At 48.6% G+C, this 26013-nt stretch overlaps 1 protein-coding gene across 1 annotated transcript in view; it reads left to right on the top strand.

Moving 5' to 3' along the window:
* Positions 1-26013, top strand: part of CPAMD8 (C3 and PZP like alpha-2-macroglobulin domain containing 8) — a 47680-nt gene continuing 21667 nt past the window's right edge. The window contains exons 1-22 of the mRNA XM_079960412.1: positions 1-206; positions 4521-4672; positions 4881-4903; positions 7177-7342; positions 8344-8396; positions 9062-9079; positions 9636-9690; positions 10048-10161; positions 11236-11320; positions 11443-11551; positions 12274-12501; positions 13846-14016; positions 14562-14690; positions 16236-16410; positions 17274-17446; positions 18073-18222; positions 18376-18534; positions 20205-20347; positions 21099-21161; positions 22904-23135; positions 23646-23799; positions 24958-25094. Of these exons, the coding sequence (XP_079816538.1) occupies positions 109-206; positions 4521-4672; positions 4881-4903; positions 7177-7342; positions 8344-8396; positions 9062-9079; positions 9636-9690; positions 10048-10161; positions 11236-11320; positions 11443-11551; positions 12274-12501; positions 13846-14016; positions 14562-14690; positions 16236-16410; positions 17274-17446; positions 18073-18222; positions 18376-18534; positions 20205-20347; positions 21099-21161; positions 22904-23135; positions 23646-23799; positions 24958-25094 (2787 nt within the window). The 5' untranslated portion in view covers positions 1-108. The remainder of the gene's footprint in view (positions 207-4520; positions 4673-4880; positions 4904-7176; positions 7343-8343; positions 8397-9061; positions 9080-9635; positions 9691-10047; positions 10162-11235; positions 11321-11442; positions 11552-12273; positions 12502-13845; positions 14017-14561; positions 14691-16235; positions 16411-17273; positions 17447-18072; positions 18223-18375; positions 18535-20204; positions 20348-21098; positions 21162-22903; positions 23136-23645; positions 23800-24957; positions 25095-26013) is intronic.

A 26013-nucleotide genomic window follows, 5' to 3' on the forward strand; every position in this document is an offset into this window, starting at 1 on the left:
CGGGGCTGGAGGCGGCCGGGCAGCGGCGGAGGCGCAGGGCCGGGGCAGAGGCGCTGCTGGCCGGCTCGGGCGTCGGCGGCCTCCCGAGGGAACAAAGGGCGCCCGGCCATGCCTCCTCCGGCCCGCCGCCCTGGACGCGCGCCCTGGACGCTGCTGCTGCCGCTGTGCAGCCTCTGCGGGATCTGCACCCCGAGCCCGGACCGGAGGTGAGGGAAGCGGCGACCGAGAGACCGAGGGGGTCCCCCAGGCGCCCCGGCCCCGGGCTCCGGAGCGCGCGCAGAGCGCACAGGGGTTCCTGAGCGCGTGCAGAGTGACCTCTCGCTCGCCTCCGGGAACCCAGGAGCAGGCAGAGGGGGAAGAGCCAAGGGGGGTGTTCCAGAGCATGTGCAGAAAGCCCAGGGGTTCCTGAGCGCGTGCAGAGTGACCTCTCGCTCGCCTCCGGGAAGCCCTCGCTGCAAGAAGCAAGGAGAGCACTCCCGAGCGTTTGCAGAGAGCCCAGGGGCTCTTGAGCATGTGCAGAGTGACCTCTTGCTCGCCTCCGGGAACCCTGGAGCAGGCAGAGGGGGAAGAGCCAAGGGGAGTGTTCCAGAGCATGTGCAGAAAGCCCAGGGTTCCTGAGCGCGTGCAGAGAGACCTCTTCCTCTGCTCTGCGAATTCTTCAGGGGGAAGAACAGAGGGGGGGAGTTCTGGGGCATGTGCAGAGAGCCTTCTTCCTTGCCTCTGGGAGGCTGTAGAGAGGAACGAGCCCAGGCTTTGTTCCTGAGCATGTACAGAGAGCCCTCTTCCTCGTCTCCCAAACCCAACTGATTGTGGTTGTGAGCCGAGAGGAACACCTTCCTGCCTCAGATGCTGGGTGGAATTTGGCCGCATCCGACCCACGCAAAGGATGGGGGTCCAGGAAATGTGTTTCCCCCCCCCGCCAAACTGCACCCTGGCCAGCCCCACAGAGCCCCTAACTTAAATGCACAACATTGCACCGTTTTTGGGGGTGGCGTATAATTTTGACTCCTGCTTTACCTCCCCAACACCCTTCCTTTGCCCTAAGGGGGTGTGGGAAAGGTCAGGGACCCCCCCCCCCATTTCCGAACTGGTCCATTAGGACAGAACAGCTCTCCTCTCGCCCCCAATCTGACGGCCGGCTTCTGGGCCTCCCCAGCAGGGAGTTTCTGAGCTGCTGTTTTCGCACTCGGGTCCCCGCTGCCGGGCTTCCCTCTGAGGCAACCTTTACAGCAGGGCTGAAGGAGCTCCCTTTGGCCTCATCCAGCGGGCCAGGCTCCCCTTAGGATTCCTAAGTGGAGCCTCCATAGACAGAGCCAGTCTATCTCAGAGGAGAGGAAGGCTTAATCCTCAGGGCTAGTTCTGACGCGTGGCTTTAAAAAGGCCAATTCACGGCGGACAAGGCTGCCCATGGCTATTACGCTCCGGTGTCCCCGAATCGTAGATTTGGAAAGGGACCCCCAGGTGTCATCCAGCCCAACCCGCTGCAGAGGCAGGAATCTCAGCTGAAGCGTCCATGACTGATGGCCTTCCAACCTCTGCTTGGGCGTCCGCCAGCTCCCATCCCACATCTCTTGACCGCCAGAAAGATTTTCCTGGTGTTGAGTCGGAATCGCCTTGCTTGTCGCTGGGAGCCGTGGGTTCGAGTCCTGCCCTCCCGAGCAGGAGGAAACAAGCTCGCTCTTCCACGTAAGATATCAGAAGGTGGCTCTCCCATCTCCTCGCAGCCTCTCCTCTTTCCCAGGCTAAACATCCCCAACTCCTTCGACCGTTCCTCATCAGGCTTCCAGACCCTAGACCATCTCGGTCTCCCTTTCTTCCCACCTTCCAGCTTCTCAACACCCATCTTAAATTGTGGTGCCCAGAACTGGACACAGGATTCCAGGTGGGGTCTGTCCACGGCAGAATACCTTGGCGTTAATGGCTCTCCTTCCTTGAAGATTTTTAAGCGGAGGTCGGACGGTCTCTGTCCGCTATGCTTTAGCTGAGATCCCTGCACTGCAGGGGTTTGGACCGAATAGCCGCTGGGGGATCCCCTTTCCAACTCTAAAATTCCATGATAGTCTAACCTCTGCATGAACGTCGCACAAGCAAAGCAAGACAAATACTCCGTAATACTCAAAATAGTCCGGCATGAAAAGCCCCAAACACGGTTCCATGGGTGATTCTGAGTCAACTTCCTGGGACAGTTTATTGTTGGACATTGTTTCTAAATTTAGTGTTGTATGTTGTTTTATTTGTCTGTTTAACCATATTTGCACAGCAGTTTTTAACATTGTGGGTGTCCTCTATTTAAGAGGCTTCTACTCTTCAGCCTCTTATAGTTGTTTTATCTGCGAGTCTTTTAGTTCCTATGGTCTTACAGTTGTTTTAACTGCGTGTCTTTGTTGGTTTTTAGCTCTTATCTGTTTTAATTATTAGTTTCTTATCCATCCATTATCTGTGTTTAATCTTGTATTTTATTCGGATGTTTTATGCCTGTTTCCTTGTCCTCATTTGCCCTAACAATTATCGGTCAAAAATCCCAACTGCTATTTTATCTATATGCTTTTCTTAATCCTGGTCTGTGACCATAATAAAGTTCATTCATACTCTGTAATAAACCGGCCACCCAGGGAGCAAGTCCTAAAGTGACAAAACTGGAAATCTCCCATAAGCTGGACAAAACCAGCCAGGGATAGATCAGCCGGTCGAGAGTGAGGCTCTTAGGGTTGTGGGTTCGAGTCTCGCGTCGGGCGGAAGACCCTTACGCTGCAAATATTTACTCGTTTTTTGCCCTCTTGCTAGACCGGTCCAGAAAAGGCGGTCGAGGTTTTGCAGATTTGAGCTTCTCATTGCTGGTTTCTTGATCTGGGCCGGTCCTAAGCGCTGCCTGTCGCCCAGGAGATCTCTTGCAATGATCTCCATGGCGATTGATCCCGCTGAGGGGGACGGAGTGTGCAATGTTTGGAATTTGGAGGGGAGGAGGGGAAAAGGCAGCCTTCGTTTCTCCCGGGGCGCCTGTTAACCTCCGGCGAAAGAGACCCAGCCGGCGAAGCTGAATTATGTTTCCAAAAGCATGTGACGCGAAGAGCTGTCTTGCACGAAGAAGGCCCATTGGGGATGGGATGGGCTGAGCAGCGGGGAGAGAAGCTGCGGAGGAGAATCACGACGGAGTCCGGAGAATTTGAATCGCATGTGTGTGCCATACAATGTGCCGCCGGCGCCTTAGCGGTGGGTTTGGACTAAAAGACGCAGCACAAAAGGGGAAGGCAGCGAGGCGGGAGGAGGAAAGACGAGCGCTCTGGCAAAGGGGGAATAGTTAACTTTGGGGGGTCTTCCCTGGGCTGGCGGGCTTTCTTCTGTTCCCATGCATTCTGCCCCACTGATGACACAAATGCAATAAGGGTTAAGGCGGGACCACATGGGTCTACATGCCATTCCGCTTTTTTAAGTTGTTCCTACCTGGAGGGGCTGGGAAGAGGGAACAGGGCTTTGTGAGCGGGGAGAATCGGTGGCAGAGAGAGTTCAGAATCGGAGGCAGGAGCGGAAGCAGGAGAGGAAGGAGGCCAAGAGGCAGAGATGGGTTTCTTCCCCCTCCTGCGGCAAGAATCTCCCTTCCCTACTGGTCTCCCAGGACCAAGAGAGGCAAGAAAAGGGCGCAGGAGAGGTGGGCTAGCTGGCAGGTGCAGTCTCCGATTGCTTGGGGAAAGCACCGCAGAGAAGGGGAGGCAAGGAACCTCAGTCTGTGCTGGTGATTTTCTAGTGAAAGCCCTAAACAGCGTCTCCACCCCGGACACCAGGGTCCATCTCCCGAGGACCTTCTGGCGGTTCCCTCATCGCAAGAGGTGAGATTACAGGGAACTAGGCAGAGGGCCTTCTCAGTGGTGGCGCCCGCCCTGTGGAACGCCCTCCCGTCAGATGTCAAGGAAATAAACAACTATCTGACTTTTAGAAGACATCTGAAGGCAACCCTGTTTAGGGAAGCTTTTAATGTTTAATATTGTATTTTAATATTCTGTTGGAAGCCGCCCAGAGTGGCTGGGGAAACCCAGCCAGATGGGCAAGGTAAAGGTAAAGGGACCCCTGACCGTTAGGTCCAGTCATGGCCAACTCTGGGGTTGCGGCGCTCATCTTGCTTTACTGGCCGAGGGAGCCGGCATACAGCTTCCAGGTCGTGTGGCCAGCATGACTGAGCCGCTTCTGGCGAACCAGAGCAGCACATGGAAACGCCGTTTACCTTCCTGCTGGAGCGGTACCTGTTTATCTACTTGCACTTTGACGTGCTTTCAAACTGCTAGGTTGGCAGGAGCAGGGACCAAGCAACGGGAGCTCATTCCGTCGCGGGGATTCGAACCGCCGACCTTCTGATCGGCAAGTCCTAGGCTCTGTGGTTTAACCCACAGTGCCACCTGCATCCCAATAATTATTATTATATGTGGATGGCAGCGGGGATGGAACCCGGGGCCTTCTGCCTGCCAAGCAGCTGTTCTGCCGCAGAGCTGCCCCCTCTCACCTCCTTCCTCTCTCCCTCTTTTTCCCAGGGGCTACTTGGTGGCCGTGCCCTCGGTCTTCCGGGCAGGGGTAGTGGAAACCATCAGCGTGGTCATCTTCAACCCGGCCAAGGAGACGACGGTTCAAATCCAGCTGACGGTCAAAGGGGAGACGGTGGCGCGAGGGCACGGAACGGTTTTGGGTAGGCCCCCATTTACGTACGTGCAAAGGGCGCCCGGGCACGGCTGCGTGGCAGCCTCAGAGCCCTTATTTTGCCAGAGAAGGGGCTTGAGTTTGGTGTGTCTGTGTGTCTTGAATATCGTAGTTAAATCTGGCGTGTTTGCACGATATTCTTCGGCTTTCTGAATCTTACATTTTTCCCTCTCTTTTTCTTTCCGGCGTTTGTGTAGGCAAAGGAACCATCAAGCTCAAGGTGAGTATATACCAGGGTGGATTTAAAAATAAACTATTTTTTTTAAAAAAGAGAAAAAAAAGGGTTTTTAAAAAATGTAAATCGGATTAAAAAAAAAATTTAAATTGGATTTTTAAAAATAAAATGCTTTCGGAGGAAAAGCCTTTCTAAAGATTTTCTAAGTTACATTGTAGCCCAAAGGCTGTTCATCAGGAAATGATTTGTTTTAAGTTTCTTATGAGTGCTAAAACTCAGGTTTTTTTTAAATTGTTTAACTGCAACAGTTAACAAACATGGATACATATGCTATAATGTTGGTTTTTTCAGTTAAATAGTTACTAAGGAAATGATTGTTTTTCTCCTTCCAATAAAGTACAGCAGAAAAGTTATCCAAAAATAAACAGTTAACTCAGGAAACCTCACCATAATTTCACAATTATCTGTCTATGTGTTTCTAAGAGTAGAACCAAATCTGTAATTTTTGATATAACTGCAAAAACTACTTATTATTCCAAAAACGAAGCCTTCATCCGGCTGTCAATATTAAGATTATACCAGCAAGAATGAGTCTTTCTGTAAAAAAAATGATTTAAATGAAGTCTTACTGACTAGTGATTTAAATTGATTTGATTTCGATCAAATCCACCCTGATGCAAATTGGTGGGCAGAAAGAGCTCTTATAACCCCGCCTTCTTTGCTCCTGTTTTAAAGCCATTCAGGTCGGTCGGCATGGCGGATTCCAGTGGCAGCAGGTTCCGCAGGCTAACCATGCACTTACTTTTTTTCCGGCGTTACACCTGGGAGGGAGAAAGCACATCTGATTTTATAAACTCCTGGCCTTCTCTCTGTCCTGGGCGCTCCAGCTGAGATCCACAATTCTTTTTTTTTTTTTTTTTTTTAAATTTTTTATTAAATTTTGACATAAATATATTTCACAAACATACAAAAGACAAAATGAAAAAGAAAAAAACAGAAAAAGAGAAAAAAAACAAACAAACAAAACATGAAATACATACAACTTTGATGACATTGATCGACTTCCCTTTATCTCGATTTCGGAAATTATTATCTTGTTTATCTATCTGCTGTGTCTATTCCTTAATAAAACTTTTTACGTAGTGAGCGTTATCTCATGCCTACTGTGATTTCTATAAGTACATATGTGTTTCTGATCAACATTTTAATTTTCCCCTTGTCTCTATTTCCATATATATCCTAAATTTATCCCATTCATTGTTAAATTTTGCACTTCTTTGATTTCTTATTTTCTGTGTCAATTTAGCCAGCTCCAAATAATCGGATAATTTAAGTTGCCACTCCTTTAGTGTTGGGATTTTTGGTGTTTTCCAGTACTGTGCTATGAGGGTTCTGGCGGCCACCGTTGCATATTGAAAAAAGGTTCTATCTTCTTCTTTGATATCCTTACCAATTATCCCCAGCAGGAAGGCTTCGGGTTTTTTAACAAACGTGTATTTAAGAATTTTTTTTAATTCATTATAGATGGATTCCCAAAATTTTTTGAGAATCTCGCACGTCCACCACATATGAATGAATTCGCCCTCCTTGCTCTTACATTTCCAACACAGTTTATCGCCCGTTCTATACATTTTATGTAGTTTTACCGGCGTTATGTACCATCTGTACATCATCTTATACATGTTTTCCTTTAGTGTCGTGCATGCTGAAAAATTCATATCTTTACACCACAATGCCTTCCATTTGTCAAACTCTATGTTGTACCCTAGGTCTACCGCCCACTTCACCATTACATCCTTTACTTCCTCGTCCTTGGTGTCCCACTCAAGTAACTGGTTGTACATTTTTGATAATAATTTTGTTTTACTTTCTATTATTCTATTATTTCAATCTGAAATCTAGATTTCTTGTCATTTATTCCGATCTTATTATCTTCTCTCCACATTGAATTAATTTGATGGTATTGAATCCAGCCAGTCAGCTTGCTTTTTATTTCTTCATAAGTTCTAATCCTCCACCCGGATTCTGTTTTGGTTAGTAAATCTTCATATGTCCATCTTTCCCCCTCTATATTTAATTTTTTAATTGTTAAAATGTCTATTGGTGATAACCACCAGGGCGTTTTCTGCTCCAGCAGTTTTTTATTCCTTTCCCACACTTCCAGCAGTGGCCCTCTGAAAATGTGGTTAGAAAAACCTTTATGAACCCTTCCCTTGTCTCGCCATAAATAGGCATGCCAACCGAATCTTAGATCCACAATTCTAAGCTTCGTCGGCGCCAGGCGCAGCGCTATAACTCCCTTTTGCCTTCCCGACCAGGTGCCCCCGGGGCTACGGGGCCAGGCTCACCTCAAAGTATGGGGCAACCGGCACTTGGCAGAAGAGGGCTACATTTTCCACAACCACACCACGGTCACCATCGACAGCAAAGGCGCCTCCGTCTTCATCCAGACCGACAAACCCGTCTACAAGCCAAAGCAGAAAGGTGGGCATTTATTCTTTAATGTGGGAATGTTCCGGGTGGCAGGAGAGGATATATTGTTTATTGATATCCTTCCTAACTTGTGCTAGCAAGTTCCTTTACATAGCAGAGTTACATTCCCCTTTTACATGCACGGCAGATAGCTGGTCGCAGGCTCGTGTAAGCCTCTCACTATTATACAGTTTGGTCTGTCTTCAGATTGAATTGTACATTCCTGGTAAGTTCCCTTCAATCCCTAATAACAATAATAATTTATTATTTGCACCCTGCCCATCTGGCTGGGCTTCCCCAGCCACTCTGGGCAGCTTCCAACAAAGATTAAAAATACATTAGAATGCCACACATTAAAAACTTCTTAAAAGAACAAAGAAGCCACAATCTTATTCAAAGTCAATAAAGGAAGTTGACTCACATCAGTTCACAGTTGGATCCCTGAAGGCAGACTTAGTTACAAAGATGTACATGTGGATCTGCCCCATATGGGGGGATAATCCCAGTGACTCTGCTGGGGGAGCAGTCCTAGCTAAAAGCTGGTCAAACGAAGAAGGAAGTCAAAAAGAGGGAGGTGTGCTGTGTGACTCGTCCTTTGTTACCTGGACAGGTAAGGTCACATGCAAAAGGGAGGATGCCAGCTCTCCAATTCCACAATTCTGCAATGCTCCTTTCCTTCTCTCCCTCTCTCTCTATTTCTTTTAAAATTCAGTTTTACGTTATACAATTAAATTCAAACGTGAACCGCCCACATTTAGGATGCCCTGAAGCCTTAGCCTTCCCTCCATGGTTTTCATTATGATCAGCCTTTTATCTGCTACATCTTATCATTTTTCTGTTTTGCTTAAAACCATCCTTTTTTCTTTTTCACCCTAATTTTTAATACGTTGCAAGTGTCCCTAAAACCCTGGCTAAGTTTTTAGCTGTTTACAGTGTAGCTTGTAGATTTTTTCCCCATTCTTAATTAAATTTTCTCTGGTTTCTCGTTTCCCCCTCTCCTTCTCTGTTTCTAGTGCTGATCAACCTGTTCACCGTCAACCCGGACTTGCGGCCCGTCGATGAGAAGGTGAGGAAGGGGCTGTAATAATATATATTTATCCTGGGTTTGTTTCCTCTGGGGTCTTCGAAGGAGAAGGAGCTGGCCAGGCTGGAGGCCTGCGGAACTCCCTGCCACTTGAGGCCACCGCCAAATTTTATGGCTTTAAAAAAGGACTGGGCAAATTCACGACGGAGGAGAGGCTCTTCCTACGCTCCCAGGGCAAAAGGGCCGTAGCTCGGCGGCTGGAGCAGCTGCTGGGCATGCAGAAGGTTTTGGCTTGGGGGGGTATTTCCCGGTTGGAAATCCTGCAGAGGTGCTGCTGTCGGTCAGTGTAGGCTGCCCTGAGCTAGACTGTTCAAGGGGACTAAGCGGTGTCCTAAATTCCTATTTAATTCATCCCTCTTTTTGTTGAAAACCATGAGGACTATAATCTTACATTGTTCTTAATGGCTCAGTGGTAGGACACCTGCTGGGCATGCAGAAGGCCCCATTTAATTCAGCCCCCTTTTAAAAAGCAATGGGGACTAGCATCTTACTTTGTTTTTAATGGCTCTCCGTCCGAACACCTGGGAAGCTGCTGCCAGTCCGTGTAGGCATTACTAGCTGACCCAAGAACTAAATAAAAGCTTCTTTGGGTTAAGTTTTGTGCAGGATTCCAAGCGAGTAACTCGCCTCTCTTTTCCCCCTTCCAGGTTGAGGCCTACATTGTGGTGAGTACCTGCTTGGTTCTCAAACTGAATCCGTTCCAGAAGTCTGTTCCAAAACCAAAGTGTTCCAAAGCCAAGGCGCGCTTTCCCATAGAAAGCAATGCAAAACGGATTAATCCGTCACAGACTTTTAAAAACAACCCCTAAAACAGCCATTTAACATGAATTTTACTCTCTAACGAGACCATTGATCTGTAAAATGAAAGCAAGAATCAATGCACTGTACTATAAAATAAACAAGACGGTATTGTAGATGATAAAGATAAAAATTAATTTTCCCCCTTACCTGCACACATGACGGTCATTCTTTGTATGGGCGGCTTTTATCCACTTCCGCAATCAATCCATCAGTCGCTGGACTGGGTTCCACACAGTCACAAAAACAAATGAATCGAAAAAGCCTCAAAAACAATAAGGCAAAATAAAGAGCAAAAGCAAAAGTGCCAAATACTGTATTATTATTATTATTAATAATAATAATAATAATAATAATAATAATAATAATAATAATAATATCTTAAAGACTAAAATGAAATTGAATGAAATTGTCTCTCCCCAGGATCCTCGTGGGTCTCGGATGATCGAATGGAACAACCTAAAGCCAGTTTGTTGCGGTGAGTCTGGAGGGAGCGGCAATGGGCTACCTGTCTCCCCGAAAAAGAGAAAACAGAAAGAAATAGGGGCCAAATCTCTTTTCTCCCCCTCTTTTGCCGGAAGCGACCCAGCGCCTTTTCGGCCAAACTTTGCCGACCATCCCCTTTTCTCTACCGCAGCAAGCACGCCAACCAACTCTATCATGACTTTCCAAATCTAATAAATCTGTATTTTTAAAATTTTTATCCATTCCCGGATCCAGCAAATACAAGAGGCTTCATCATATAATTTCAAATCTGGGCAAGGAGAAGCCTCCTCTATCTTTAGCATCAGTTAATAACTTATATTTTATTCTCGGCTTCTCACCCCGGCCGCAGGCGTCCTCAACGTCAGCTTCCCTCTGTCTGACCAGCCTGTCTTCGGAGAGTGGGTCATTTTTGCCACATTACAAGGCCAGGTGTACAACAAGACCTTCGAAGTCCAGAAGTATGGTGAGATTTTGGCGCAGCGGCTGGTGGAATCACTGGGGGGGGGCAGAGCCTTCTTTCCTTATTTTATATATATCGTTTTTACTAATTCTCCAATCTTTCGAAGCATCGATCGGCTTTTTTTATTATTATTTTAATCGTGCAAAGTTTCTTTTGTCTGCCACCAAATATCACCGGAACAGTTTCCGGATAACCAATCTTCATCAGCCAATCTTGATCGATTCTTCATCAGCCAGGCTTGTGATAATTAATACGAGAAGGATGGCAGTTTCGTTGCTTAACAAGCTGAAATTACAATATACACACGATGAAAGCCACGTCTGTATAAAATAAAATGCATAATACAATATGTACAACTAAAATACACACCCAAACTTACATGTAAGCAGATACGAACGCTGTAGAAAATATACTCTGGATCAGTGTTCATGTGATACTGTGGTCACCGGTGCTGGTAACCAATTGTAAAGAACATAATATACTTTCATAATATAATTTCAGCCACAGGTGAAACTAATATACTGTAAGGGAAATTAAAGACACGGCACAACATTAACTGCAAGAATGCCAAATGGAAACAGTCCCCCATCCAGTCAGTGGATCATGGCAGATCATGCAATTAAATAAAACAAAGAAAATCTAACCCATCGTCATCCATATTATTTGATATTTCAGTATTTGTAGCAGAACTCGTTTATTCTAATAGAAGTTCTGGTTTCTCAGTATGATTTTGCAAATATCCTTTAAACAGCTTCCATTCCTCGTCTATCTTCTCTTTTGAGATCCTTCCGACTTCTCCCATTGTAATACTCCAATAATTTGGCAAGCCGCTCTGTGTTGGTCGGTATAATACCACTTTTCCCGTTTTTAGAAATGGGAAATCCAACCCATAACTCAATCCCCACGGATGAACAGAGTTGAAGGAGGGAAAAGGCTGCTTCGATCTCATTGGGGGGGTCTCAAGAGGCCGGCCTGGGAGACCCCACCTTGGGCCTGACCCCCTTTGCAGAGGGGCTTTCGGGACGCCCCCCGTTGGCAGCGGTCAACATCTCCCCCCACCCTCCTCTCCCCCACCAGTTTTACCCAAATTTGAGGTGCGCATTGACCCGCCACGCTACATTCGGGACCTCGGCGCATGCGAGAAAGCGACCGTCCACGCCAGGTAAGGATGGGGTCGGGGGAACGATGTATATGCAAGGACCTTGGCCGGCCACGGGGGGCAGAGGGTCCGGAGGCGAGGGCCGGATTGGGGCCCCCTCTCTGAAGCCGCTTCTTTTTCCCCAGGTACACTTTTGGGAAGCCGGTCGCCGGCAGGCTGGCCGTCAACATGACGGTCAACGGAGTCGGCTACTACAAGCATGAGTCCGGCCACCCGGTCCTCAAAACCTTGGAGGTGAGCGGGAAAGGGGGTGATGGACAGCGGCTTGAGGAACGCGGCTAGAACCTATTCCGGCCATTTTTTTTACAAGTATTATAATTATAAATCTGTGCGGAATACAGTGGTACCTCAGGTTAAGTACTTAATTCGTTCCGGAGGTCCGTTCTTAACCTGAAACTGTTCTTAACCTGAAGCACCACTTTAGCTAATGGGGGTCTTCTGCTGCCGGAGCACGATTTCTGTTCTCATCTTGAAGCAAAGTTCTTAACCTGAAGCACTATTTCTGGGTTAGCGGAGTCTGTAACCTGAAGTGTATGTAACCTGAAGCGTATGTAACCAGAGGTTCCAGTGCATTTTTCATTTTCTTCTCTTCGTTCTCCTGCTGCGATCCAGAGCTCTCGGCGTCGGCACTTTCAATTCCTGCACACAAAGGGAATTTTCAAATGTGTCACAACTAAGGCAAAAGGAAATCTAGCCTTCTGCAGTAATAATAATAATAATAATAATAATAATAATAATAATAATAATATACTTATACCCTGCCCATCTGGCTGGGTTTCCCATTAGCGCCAGGCAAATACCCCAAATTCCCTTCTGGGATCTCACGACGGCGCCCACTTTGACTTCTGGCAGCCTCCCTGGGGCGAGGGCTAGGGAATGGCCCCTGCGGACCCCGGAGAGGCGCTGCTGCTGGCCAGTGCGGGCAACCCTGACCCCGCGCTCCCTCCCTCCCTCAGATCGACGGCTCTGCGGATTTCGACGTGTGCGTGAGTGACATGATGCCGGCCGACGTCCCTGAGCACTTTCGCGGCACCGTGAGCATCTGGGCAACGGTCACGGGGGCCGACGGCAGCCGCCAGGTCACCTTCGACGACTCCACCCCTGTCCAGAAGCAGCTGGTTGACATCAAGTACAGCAGGGGGACCCTGAAACACTTCAAGCCGGGCCTGCCATACAGGGCGAAGGTGAGCGCTGTGGGTTAAAACACAGAGCCTAGGACTTGCCGATCAGGAGACCGGCGGTTCGAATCCCCGCAATGACAGGGTGAGCTCCCGTTGCTCGGTCCCTGCTCCTGCCAACCTAGCAGTTCAAAAGCACCTCAAAGTGCAAGTAGATAAATAGGTACCACTCCGGCGGGAAGGTAAACGGCGTTTCCGAGCGCTGCTCTGGTTCGCCTGAAGCGGCTTAGTCCTGCTGGCCACATGACCCGGAAGCTGTACACCGGCTCCCTCGGCCAGTAAAGCGAGATGAGCGCCGCAACCCCAGAGTCGGCCATGACTGGACCTAATGGTCAGGGGTCCCTTTACCTTAGGACATCAAGAATGAATGGATGAATCTTTATTTGCATCAGCTGTTGGCCAGGGCAATAAAACAACAATACGATATACCAGGCATAAGCAAACACGGCCCTCCAAATGTTTTGGGACTACAAATCCCATTATCCCTAGCTAACAGGACCAGTGGTCAGGGATGATGGGAATTGGAGTCCCAGAACATCTGGAGGGCCGAGTTTGCCTCTGCCTGCAGTAGTACCTTGGTTCTCAAACTGGCCATTCCAAAACCAGGGCGTTCCCAAACCAAGGCGCACTTTCCCATAGAAAGTCGTGCAAAACGGATTCTATACTTGTAAAAACAACCCCTAAAACAGCCGTGTGTCATGAATTTTACTATCTAGCGAGGCCATTGATGCATAAAATGAAAGCAGTCATCAATGTGCTGTACTATAAAATAAATAAGGCAGTATTGTAGGTAATAAAAATAAAAATTATTATTTTTTCTGACATGCACTGATTACAGTCATCATTTGGATGGGGGGGGCTTTTATCCATTTCTGCAGCCACACAGTCAGTCAGTAGCTGAACCGGGTTCCACACAGTCACAAAAACAAATGATCAAAAAAAGCCTCCAAAACGCAAAATAAGGCGCCAAACTTAATCCGTTCCAGAAGTCTCTTTGACTTCTGAAATGTTCGGAAACCAAGGTGCGGCTTATGATTGGCGCAGGCGCCCCAGAAACAACAGCTGTGTCGGACGTCCGGCTTCTGAAAATTGTTCAAAAACCGGAACATTAATTTTGGGTTTTTGGCATTTGGGAACCAAGGCCTTTGAGAACCAAGGTCCCACTGTATTCCTAAAACCCCACGCCTCCTCTCCGATCAGCTGCTTAGCTAAACAACCTGCATGTTCTTAGTTTTCTGTTTTGCGGTAATTTAATTTTTTTTCCCACTTTGGGGCTGGAGGCATCCTTCCCCACTCGCCGTAGTTGCTGGATCCGTCTCCCCCCACCTCTCCTTTTCTACGCCCCCCCAGGTGGAAGTCACGTACCCGGACGGGAGCCCAGCGGATGGCGTGAGGGTCCGGGTCAAGGCTGAGCTCACCCCCAAGGACAACATCTACACCAGCGAGCTGGTGTCCCGCGGCGGATCGGTGGAGTTCGAAATCCCCTCCATTCCCTCGGCTGCCCAGTACGTCTGGCTAGAGGTGGGTGACAGCCCCGGATGGGGCTGGGGGGCTCAGGAGACCCCCACCGAACGACCGGGGGGCCGGCGGAAAAGGCAGAGCGGGTGTCTCATATCTCTGGGGCAGGGGGCTGGATGCTCCCTGGGGGGGAGGAATCCCTCCTTAAAAAAAAAAAAATACTGCATTTTTCCTAATAATAATAATAAATGTTATTTATACCCCGCCTTCCCCAGCCAAGACCGGGCTCAAGATCAAAATACAACATTAAAATGCAGCCTCATTTCAGTAGAAATGCAAATTTAAAACTTTTGGGGGATGAAAACGCCAAATCTAGTCTTGTATAAGGCTCTATTTCCCCCCAGTTTTCTTAAGTTTAAAATTGGGGGTCTTCTTATACATGGAATGTTGCCATTATTTATTTCTTAATTTGGGGCTCAAAAAATATAGACGGAAAAATATGGTATATTTGTCTCGGGGAGGGGGGGGTCCCTTCAATGATTCTAAGAGGCGAGGGGCTGGGAAGGGATCAAAACCTGACCTCCCTGCCTCCCTCTCCCTCCCCCCAGACCAAAGTCACGGCCCTGGGAGGGGCGTCCGCCGGGGACCAGTATCTCCCCAATTTCCTCTCCATCAGCGGCTGGTATTCCCCCAGCAAGTGCTACATTCAACTTCAGATGCCGGAACAGCCTTTTCAGGTGAGCCTCTCCCCGGTTGCCAAGGTTGGGGGGCTGGGGGTTGCTTGGTTTGGGAGCCCCCTCATTGGCCCTCCTCCGTTCGGAGCGACTCATCTCCTGGTGTGGGTGGCACTGTGGGTTAAACCACAGAGCCTAGGGCTTGCCGATCAGAAGGTCGGCGGTTCGAATCCCCGCAATGACGGGGTGATCTCCCGTTGCTCAGTCCCTGCTCCTGCCCACCTAGCAGTTCGAAAGCACGTCAAAAGTGCAAGTAGATAAATAGGTACCACTCCGGTGGGAAGGTAAACGGCGTTTCCGTGCGCTGCTCTGGTTCGCCAGAAGCGGCTCGGTCCTGCTGGCCACATGACCCGGAAGCTGTACGCCGGCTCCCTCGGCCAGTAAAGCGAGATGAGCACTGCAACCCCAGAGTCAGCCACGACTGGATGGTGGCGCTGTGGGTTAAAGCCTCAGCGCCTAGGGCTTGCCGATCGAAAGGTCGGCGGTTCGAATCCCTGCGGCGGGGTGCGCTCCCGCTGCTCGGTCCCAGCGCCTGCCAACCTAGCAGTTCGAAAGCACCTCCGGGTGCAAGTAGATAAATAGGGACCGCTTACCAGCGGGAAGGTAAACGGCGTTTCCGTGTGCGACTCTGGCTCGCCAGAGCAGCGATGTCACGCTGGCCACGTGACCCGGAAGTGTCTCCGGACAGCGCTGGCCCCTGGCCTCTTAAGTGAGATGGGCGCACAACCCCAGAGTCTGTCAAGACTGGCCCGTACGGGCAGGGGTACCTTTACCTTTACCTTTACCATTACATTAAAGGGGAATTACCAGGAAACTTATTTTAGAGACTTAAACAAGCCTGGCAAAGACGTTATCCGCTGTATACGTTTAAAAAGGGGAATGTTACTCTGCTCAATTGTAGAACTTGTTAACACAAGTCAGGAAGGATATAATTAAACAATATATCCTCTCCTGCCTCCCTGAACATTCCCACAGTCACTAAGCACGATTACTTGGTAGGAAGTGTTACTTTCTTTTCATCTCTGGGCAGAAATCATTTGAGCCGCTGTTGAGCAGCGTGCATAAACAGACACAGATAAGTATGTGAGAAGTATGTCACACCCTTTGCAAATGCCGCAAGGAAAATTAGAGCAAATTATATAGCCAAGATAGCCACCAACTGTAAAGGAGATGAATTTATTTGACCCTAAGCTATATTCTATCTTTATCACCAAACTCCGAATATAATTGCACATTGTATTAATTAACAGTATTTTTAAAAATATATTAGTGGCCATGTGGTGATTTTAGCCTATCAGTTTTATTGTTTAATGTCTTAACCCGTATATTAAGGTACTTTTATAGCTCTCTTTAGGTAATGTCTTGCTAATATAAATGTTTTTTGTATTAATCCAGCATATTTTCTTTTAATTGTTGAATGGTTCTGTGTACATTGCGGAAGCCTTAGGCTATGTGCAATAAAACTGACTGACTGAAACAAGGTGTTTTTGGGGGCGTCTTTGGGGATCTCTGACCCCGATATCACTCACATCCCTTCTCTCTCCCTAGGTGGGCGACGAGGCGTCTGTCGTGCTGAAGTCCACCTGCCCGTGCAATTTCACCCTCTACTACGAGGTGGTTTCGCGAGGGAACATCGTCCTCTCGGGGGTGCAGCCCTCAGACGTCACCCGACAAAGGAGCAAGAGGGATGTTCCCGGGAGCGGAGGCGTCACCCACGTCCCAGGCATGGCTTTGCGGCAGGGCCGTCTTACCCATAGGCGCAAGGGGTGCAGGGCACCTGGGCGCTGGGCTCTCAGGGGCGCCAGGCCAAGAGTCCGGGGCCCGAGAGTTGAGTCGGGGAAGAGGCACGAGTTCGGGCGCGACCGAGACGCTGAGGCAGCCGGCCGACTCCACCCTTCTGCGCGCCTGGGACTGGGGGCACCAGGTGGATCTTTGCACCCTGACGCCACATATCCTTAAGACAGCTCTGATTTGCAGTTCGGTATCGGGCAGCGGGCAGTTTCGTGCCCCCCTTAATAATTTTTATTTGCAAGCAAAAAGACCCAGGTTGTGCCAGTTCAGTGCAGATGGCAAGCGCCCGGTTGTGTCTGGCTCAGAGGTGTCTAGGGGGCATCGGAGGGGCTTTGTGGGAAAGAGACGTCCCCATGGGGGTCTCTCAGCTGGTAGCCCATCTCCTGGGTGCCCCTGTGAGCTGGGGGAATGCGTAGCATTGGGGGGTTGGTCTAGATGGCCCTCGGGGGCTCCCTTCCAAGTCTGTGGTTCCGCAAGCAGATGGTGAATTTCAGTCTGGTGTGCTCTGAATTATTCTGCATCATAACGGCCCCCCCTAAGGTCTTGGGGGTCTAAGGCAGTGTTTCCCAACCTTGTGCCTCTAGCTGTTTTTGAACTACAACTCCCATCATCCCTGACTAGCAAGACCAGTGGCAAGGGATGATGGGAATTGTAGTCCAAAAACAGCTGGAGGCACAAGGTTGGGAAACACTGGTCTAAGGGACCCGGTTCGTCCAGCGCCTTGCAAATCAACGCGTTTAATTTGATGGCATCGTCCTGATACAAGATTGCTGCCTTTCCACCCCCTCCCCTTAGGCCCGACAGACCCTCCTGCGCCCGAGATGAACACCTGCGTCACCTCGGTCCACTTCTCCGTGACCCCCAAGATGGCCCCCCTGGGACGCCTCCTCGCCTACTACGTCCGGGAAGATGGGGAAGGGATCACCGACAGCCTGCAGTTTGCTGTCAAGCCCTCTTTCGAGAACCAGGTAGCGGCTGTGGGTGGCCGTGCGGGGGGGGGGGTCTCTGGGGTGGATGGGGCTCCTCCTCCTCTTTCTCCTTCATCCTTTTCTCCTTCTCCTTTCCTTCAACATCTCTTTCATTGCCTTCTCCTTCCCAACGTGTCCTCCTCCTCCTGTTCCTCCTCCATCTCCTCCTCCTCCATCATCCTTTTCTTCTTCTTCTCTTTCCTCATCTTCTCCTTCTCCTTCATCTCCTCCTCTTCTCTTTCTTTTCCTTCTTTATCATCTCCTTCACAAGCTTCTCCTTCTTCTCCTTTCCTTCAACATCTCCTCCTCCTCCTGTTTCTCCTTCATCTCTTTCTCCTTCTTCTTCTCCTTCATCACCTCCTTTGTCATCTTCTCCCTCTGCACCATCTTCTTCTTTCTCCTTCATCCTTTTCTTCCCCTTCTCTTTCTGCTTCATCATCTCCTTCTTCTCTTTCATCATCTCCTTCTCTTGCTCCTTCATCTTCTCCTTCATGAGCTTCTCCTTCTTCTTTCCCTTCTTCTCCTGTCCTTCAACATCTCTTTCAACGCCTTCTCCTTCCCACCACCTCCTCCTCCTCCTGTTCCTTCTCCATCACCTTCTCCATCATCATCTTCTCCTCCTCCAGGTTTCCGTGGCCTTTTCCACCAACGAGACCCGGCCGGGAGACACACTGACCCTCAAGGTTTCCGCAGCCAAGGGGAGCTGCGTCTGCCTGGCCGTGGTGGACAAGAGCGTCCACCTCCTCAAGCCGGGCTTCCAGCTGACCACGGACCAGGTGAGTGCTGGTCCTCCATGTGTCCAAACAGACGTCGGGTGACACTTTAAGAGTTGGCACCAAGAAGGGCTGTCTCCCCATGGCAGAGACCTTGCTTGGCGTACAGAAGGCCCCAACTTCAACCCTCAACAGCCATTCTGTCTCCTGCCACAGATCTTCCAGGAGATGGCGGACTATGACGTTTTGGACGCCTTTGGCGCTGCCAAGGAAGACGGGCACTTCTGGTGGGCAGGGATGTCTTCCCGCCGGCGCCGTTCCTCCATCTTTTCCTGGCACTGGGACATCACCAAGGACGCCCGCTTCGCGTTCACGGTGAGGGGTGATCTTCCTGCATGTTTGCTTGCTAAACTAATCGGGGAAAGTCATAGGTTTGCGTACAAAAATGCACAGAAACTTCATTCGTGCCATAGCAATAAAACGAAAATGGAACATACAGTGGTCCCTTGGTTCTCAGACTTAATCTGTTCAGAAAATTCCATTCCAAAACCAAAGCGTTCCAAAAGCAAGGCGCGCTGCTTTCCCATAGAAAGTCATGCAAAATGGATGAATCCATCCCAGACTTTTAAAAGCAACCCCTAAAATTTAGCATGGATTTCACTACCTAACGAGACCATCGATCCATAAAATGAAAGCAATAATCAATGTACTCTATTATAAAATGAATAAGGCAGAATTGTAGGTGTTAAAAATTACAATTTTTTTTTTCCTTACCTGCGCTGATGACGGTTGTTGTTTGGATGGGGGGCTTTTATCCATTTCCGCAGTCACACAACCAATCAATCAATCAGTAGTCGAACTGGGTTCCGCACGGTCACAGAAACAAATGAACCAAAAAAGCCTCAAAAACACAAAATAAAGAGCAAAAACAAAAGCGCCAAACTTACTCCGTTCCAGAAGTCCGAAATGTTCAGAAACCGGGGCTCAGCTTCTGATTGGCGCAGGCACCCCAGAAACAATAGCCGACAGCCACGTCGGACGTTCGGCTTTCGGAAAGCGTTCAAAAACCAGAACACTTCCTTCCGGGTTTCCGGCGTTTGGGAACCAAGGTCCCACTGTATATCTATATACAGTGGTGCCTCGCAAGACAAAATTAATCCGTTCTGTGAGGCTCTTCGTCTAGTGTTTTTTTTGTCTTGCGAAGCAAGCCCATTGACAGCTTAGCGGATTAGCGCTATTAGCGGTTTAGCGGCTTTTAGCGGATCAGCTGATAAGCGGCTTAGCGGCTTAGGAAAAGGGGAGGGGAAGGGAAAAAACCCCGCAGGAATTCGCAAGACATTTTCGTCTTGCGAAGCAAGCCCATAGGGAAATTCGTTTTGCGAAGCGCCTCCGAAACGGAAAACCCTTTCGTCTAGCGGGTTTTCCGTCTTGCGAGGCGTTCGTCTTGCGGGGAACCACTGTAGTTCCATGGGGGTTCCTTGGTGCTCTGCCAAATGGGCCTTCCCGGGAGGAGATTTGGGGGAAGAGGGATAACGTCCGCCCTGCAGGCACAAGATCCCACCTTTGATCCATCCAAGGCTTCGATTTAAACCAACCTAAGAAGGACCATGTGGGACGCAGGTGGCGCTGTGGGTTAAACCACAGAGCCTAGGGCTTGCCAATCAGAAGGTCGGCGGTTCGAATCCCTGCAATGACAGGGTGAGCTCCCGTTGCTCAGTCCCTGCTCCTGCCAACCTACCAGTTCGAAAGGACATCAAAGTGCAAGTAGATCAATAGGTACCACTCCAGCAGGAAGGTAAACGGCATTTCCGTGCGCTGCTCTGGTTCGCCAGAAGCGGCTTAGTCCTGCTGGCCACATGACCCGGAAGCTGTACACCAGCTCCCTCGGCCAATAAAGCGAGATGAGCGCCACAACCCCAGAGTCGGCCACGACTGGACGTGACGGTCAGGGGTCCCCTTTACCCTTTACCTTTAAGAAGGACCATGGACCCTCTCTCTCTCTTTCTCTCTCTCTCTTATGTCGTTTGCGGTTTGCCGCCGCCCAGGAAACAGGCCTGGTGGTCATGACGGATGTGGTCAGTCTCCACCACCGGCAGCACGGAGGGATGTACACGGACGAGGCCGTCCCAGCTTTCCAGCCCCACACGGGGACCCTTGTCGCCTTGGCCCCCTCCCGGGTGGTGCCCAGGTAAGCGGAACTGTGGGCTTGGAGCAAATGTCCAAATGTACCTGTATTTTTCGCTCCATACGACGCACCTGACCATAAGACGCACCTGGTTTTTAGAGGAGGAAAACAAGAGAAAAAAATACATTCTGAACGAAACAGGTGGATGTAGGATTTTTGTGGTTCATGCCGTGGCCACAGATGTGTGAGTTTGGGGTAGCCCAATGCAAAAATCCTGAGGATCCATATAGATCCGTGCTTTGTAACCACATTTTTGCGCCATTGTGGCCCCACGAAACAGTGAGTGCAGGCTGTAGCCATGGGCATGCTGTGGGATCTGATGGTGAATTTGGGGTGACCTGATGCAAAAATCCTGAGGATCCATGGGCTTTTACCTCCCCCCTCCCAGGCAGCCTCCTTTATCGCTAGCGTCCCTTATTTCCCTCCTGATCGCTTGCCAATCAGCTGCTTCCTTTCCCTCTTGTTTCCCTTAGTGTCTTCTCCTTAGCTGGAGCAGTTTTTTGCTCCTCCTTTTCTTCTAATTTCTCTCCTCATTGCTTTAGATGGTCCAGCCGGTGATGGTTTGGGGAGCTGGCTGAGAGCTGCTGGTTTGAACTCCCAGAATCGTGGAGATGGAAGGGAACCCTGTCTCCTCAGGGTGGCGGGTTAGCTGTGCCCATTTGACCCCGCAAAAGTCCTTCAAACTCACGGTGCGTTTCGCCCCCTGCCTGTCCTCCCGAACCTTCAACCCTCCTGTCTCTCTTTCCACTCACAGAGCAGATAAGAAGAAAAGGACCTTCTTCCCCGAGACGTGGCTGTGGCGCTGCTTCAACGTCAGGTATGTTTCCAGGGTTGGGCACCACGCTGGCAGACAACGGGCTCCATCTCCTGTGGGTCTTCTGGCGGTTCCCTCCCTGCGAGAAGTGAGGTTACAGGGAACCAGGCAGAGGGCCTTCTCGGTGGTGGCCCCTGCCCTGTTGGAACGCCCTCCTATCAGATGTCAAGGAAATAATAAACAACTACCTGACTTTTATGAGACACCTGAAGGAAGCCCTGTATCGGGAAGGTTTTTTTAATGTTTGAGGTTCTACAGCGGTCTCTTGGTTCTCAAACTTAATCCGTCCCGGAAGTCCATTCCAAAACCAAAGCGTTCCCAAACCAAGGCGCGCTTTCCCATAGAAGGGAATGCAAAACGGATTAATCCGTTCCAGGCTTTTAGAAACAAGCCCTAAAACTGCAATTGAACATGGATTTTACTATCTGATGAGACCATCGATCCATAAAACAAAAGCAAGAATCAATGTACTGTACTATAAAATAAATAAGGCAGTATTGTAGATGATAAACATTTAAATTTATTTCTTCTTCTTCACCTGCACTGATGACGGTCATTGTTTGGATGGGGAGGCTTTTATCCATTTCCGCAGTCCCACAATCCATCAATTGAAGATGGATTTTACTGTCTAACGAGACTACTGATCCATAAAATGAAAGCGATAAACAATGTACTGCAGTCACACAATCAGTCCATCAGTAGCTGAACAGGGTTCCACACAGTGACAAAAACAAAACGAGAAAGAGCCGCAAAAAACAAAAACACAAAATAAATAGCAAAAAAACAGACAGACCTCAGCATAGCACTCAAATCGGAAGCGTAACACTCAAAGCGGAGCACGTTCAGCTTCCAAAAATAGTTCACAAACCAGAACACTTACTTCCGGGTTTGCAATGTTCGTGTTCCAAGTTGTTCGAGTACCAAAGCGTTTGAGAACCAAGGTAACACTTTATTGTGTTTTTAATGTTCTCAGAGCGGCTGGGCCAACCCAGCCAGATGGGCGGCATACAAATAATCAATTATTATAATATTATTATTATTTTGGCGGTTCCCTCCCTGCGAGAAGTGAGGTTGCAGGGAACCGGGCAGAGGGCCTTCTCGGTGGTGGCGCCCGCCCTGTGGAACGCCCTCCCACCAGATGTCAAGGAGATAAAGAACTATCTGGCTTTTAGGAGACATCTGAAGGCAGCCCTGTTTAGGGAAGTTTTTAACATTTGAGGTTCTATTGTGTTTTTAATATTCTCAGAGTGGCCAGACAGGCGACGTAGAAATAATAAAATTTTTATTATTATTGTTGTTGTTGTTGTTGTTGTTGTAATAATTTTTATTAGTTTTCAATACAAATATACATATAATACCATATCAAAAATTTATCACAAATTTTCTCTTTTGGACTTCCTTCAGCTTATCTGCCAATCATCCGCAATTAATTTTTAGTTACGCATTTCCTAAATTTAATACTGCCTTTTAATATACCCTCCCGATCTTATTTTCTTTTTTACAATACTCCTCAGACTTTCACAGAGCTTCTTGAAATCCCACCAGCGTGGTTTGCTCATCACATATATTTTTCAGATACTCTACAAATTTCCCCCAGTCCTCGATGAACTTATGGTCTCGTTGGTAGCTAATCTTCCCAGTTAATTTGTCCAATTCTGCATAAAATAAGATTATTATTTTTATCATTGTTCCCACGACTCCTTCTTGGCCCCCCGGCCGTCTTATCTCTCTCCCTCTCGACGCAGCGATGTTTCCGGGGAAGCCCAGCTGCGGATGGAGGCGCCCAGCTCCATCACCACGTGGCTGGCGGAGGCCGTGGGCGTCTCGGAGGAGAAGGGTTTTGGCCTGGCCCCCCAAGCCCAGCTGAACACCTTCAAGCCCTTCTTCGTGGAGTTCTCCCTGCCCTACAGCGTCATCCGTGGGGAGCAGACCAAGGTCCCCCTCACCGTCCACAACTACCTGCCCGTGTGTGCGGAGGTGAGAAACCCCGGCGTCATTCCCAGCCTGGAAGGGCAAGGAAGAAGGGAGGGTAGCGTGGCGTAATGGTTAGAGTTTTGGCCCAGGGTTCAAATCATGGGTAGGCAAACTAGGGGCCAGATCCGGCCCAATCGCCTTCTCAATCTGGCCTGCAAATGGTCCGGGAATCTGAGTCTTTTTTACATGAGTAGAATGTGTCCTTTTATTTAAAATGCATCTCTGGGTTATTTGTGGGGCATAGGAATCCGTTCATATTTCCCCCCCAGAAAAATACACCTGGAAGAGATCGTGCCCTTCTGAATTTGCTTGCGAGGAATACCACCCAGAAACCTTTGAACAGGGCAAGGTTTGGGGATTTTAATGCCTTGTGCGCAAAGCTACTCCGGGGGACATTCCTGCCTTTCCGGGGGCGGGTTGGTCTAGATGTCCTTTGGGGTTCCCTCTGCGATTCCCAAAGCGCAGAAGCTGCAGCCAAGCCGACAAATCCCCGCTGCCCTCATTTCTGCACAGGTCCACGTGAAGATCTCGGTGCCCAAAGGGATCAAGTTTGTCGGCCACCCCGGGAAACATCTCTTGACCCGGAAGAAGTGCGTCGCCCCCGGGAAAGCCAAGCCGACGTCCATCGTCCTGGCCTTTGCTGAACTGGGGCAGAGCAACATCACAGGTGCCATTAAAATAATATATCGGGATATATATGAGGGTTTATACAGTGGTACCTCGGGTTAAGTACTTAATTCGTTCCGGAGGTCTGTACTTAACCTGAAACTGTTCTTAACCTGAAGACCACTTTAGCTAAAGGGGCCTCCTGCTGCCGCTGCACCGCCGGAGCATGATTTCTGTTCTCATACTAAAGCAATGTTCTTAACCTGAAGCACTATTTCTGGGTTAGTGGAGTCTGTAACCTGAAGCATATGTAACCTGAAGCGTATGTAACCCGAGGTACCACTGTAAAGGAAAACAGAAAGGTTATCGTCCAATGCCTTTGTTTTGTCCAAATGGGAACATCCAAGCTAAAGGCAAAACAGAGAATGAAAAGAGGAAGGAGGAAGGAAGAAAGGGAGAGCCAGAGAAAATGGAATAGGAAGATATTTAAAAATGAGAGAAAGAATAGTTAAGAAGCTAAAGATCTTCTGATTCTTCGTCTGTCGGCTATATATAAACAATATTCCCTTCGCTCCTAATAAAGCCACTTTCTATTAATCCTTGTCTTCTTCTTTTAATTTTTAATTTCTACTTTTTAGGTTTATACATTTCATTAACTTCGCAGTCATTTTAACATTTCCAAACTTGGAGTTCCTTCCCCCTCTTTCTGCGGCTCCTTAAATTCATTTTTGAATCTCTTCTGCATATCCAAATTGATTTAATTTGCTCATGTAATTATCTTCTTTAGATATATACTCTTTTATAAAACGGCAGGCTGTTCCAATAATCCCGCCAATGTCTTTATCTGTTTGCAATTTATCTGCAAATATTCCACAAACCATTTCCATCCTTTTATAAAAAGTTTATCTCGATTTCTTCGTGTTCCGGTAAATTTCGCCGTTCATCCTTGCCGTCAATCCTCAAACCCAAATGCCATCATTCACTTTTTCTTTCCCACGCCGAAAGTCTATGGGAGCTTTTCCCGTTTTTTAACCGTGACTTTTCTCCAATTAAACATGTTTTTGCCATTTCTCAGCTCGGTCTGCTCATTTTGGCCACCCTCCCTCCGTTGCGGTCAGCGTCGGGTCTTTACGTCTGGACGCACGTCAAAGTCTCACCGCCGTGATCATGGCTTGGCGGCGACAGCGGCCATAATTGGGATTCCCGCTTTGTCTTTTAGCCAAAGCCTTTGCTTACACCGGGAGCTGCTGCCAGGACAGCTCTCCGTTCGCCAAGAACGGGAGGCACCCTGAGGTCTATCCCGACAAGAGGACGCCGATCGGGACCGACTATGTCCGGAGGAGCGTCTTAATCGAGGTGAGCGGATCCCAGCAGCAGGGCCTGCCCAGTGTTGGCCCCTCAATCTCTTAATTTTTTTCCCTGAGTGCAGAATGAATTAGGGGCAAGACCCGATTCAATGCGCCACATTCTCTTAGACTGCCCTTTGCGCAGCAGACCTCGCCAACTGATGCTGAGCAAAATGTCGGACCTCCGGCCCATAACTCCGAGAAGAAGCCAAAAGAGGTCTCTCCTGGCAGACCGGGACAAAGATATCACTAATAACAATAACAATAACAATAACAATAATAAATTTTATTTATATCCCGCCCTCCCCAGCCGAAGCCGGGCTCAGGGTGGCTAACAACAACAAAACAGTACAAAAGTACAACACAACACAACACTTTAAAATCATTCATTATAAAATTAAAGCTTTAACAGCTTCCTTTTTAGCCACAATTTTACCCGAAAGGATTCCCAATGAACCATCCTGGTTGGGGAACAGGCAGGGCAAAGCACACGATCACAGCTTTATGACCTTTGACAGCTTCACCCTGGTCCTTTTCATTATCCCGGTGATTTTAAATGTTTTATACTGTGATGCCCGTAAAGGGATTTGATTTGATTTGAATCTCTGTGTTGTTCTTTTGCTGTGATCATTAAACACTCTTAAACTGGCAAGGGACAATAATTGCTTTGGTGGTTATAATTATAATTATAATTATAATTATAATTATAATTGGGTGGCTTCCAACAAGAGATTAAAAATACATTAAAGCATCAGTCATTAAGAGCTTCCCTAAACAGGGCTGCCTTCAGATGTCTTCTAAACTTCAGGTAGTTGTTTATTTCTTTGATATCTGATGGGAGGGCGTTCCACAGGGCAGGCGCCACCACCGAGAAGGCCCTCCGCCTGGTTGCTTGTAACTTCACTTTGGAGGGAGCCAAAAGCGGGCAA

Source organism: Podarcis cretensis (genome assembly GCF_951804945.1).
Source record: "Podarcis cretensis genome assembly, chromosome: 18".
Taxonomy (NCBI): Eukaryota; Metazoa; Chordata; class Lepidosauria; order Squamata; family Lacertidae; genus Podarcis; species Podarcis cretensis.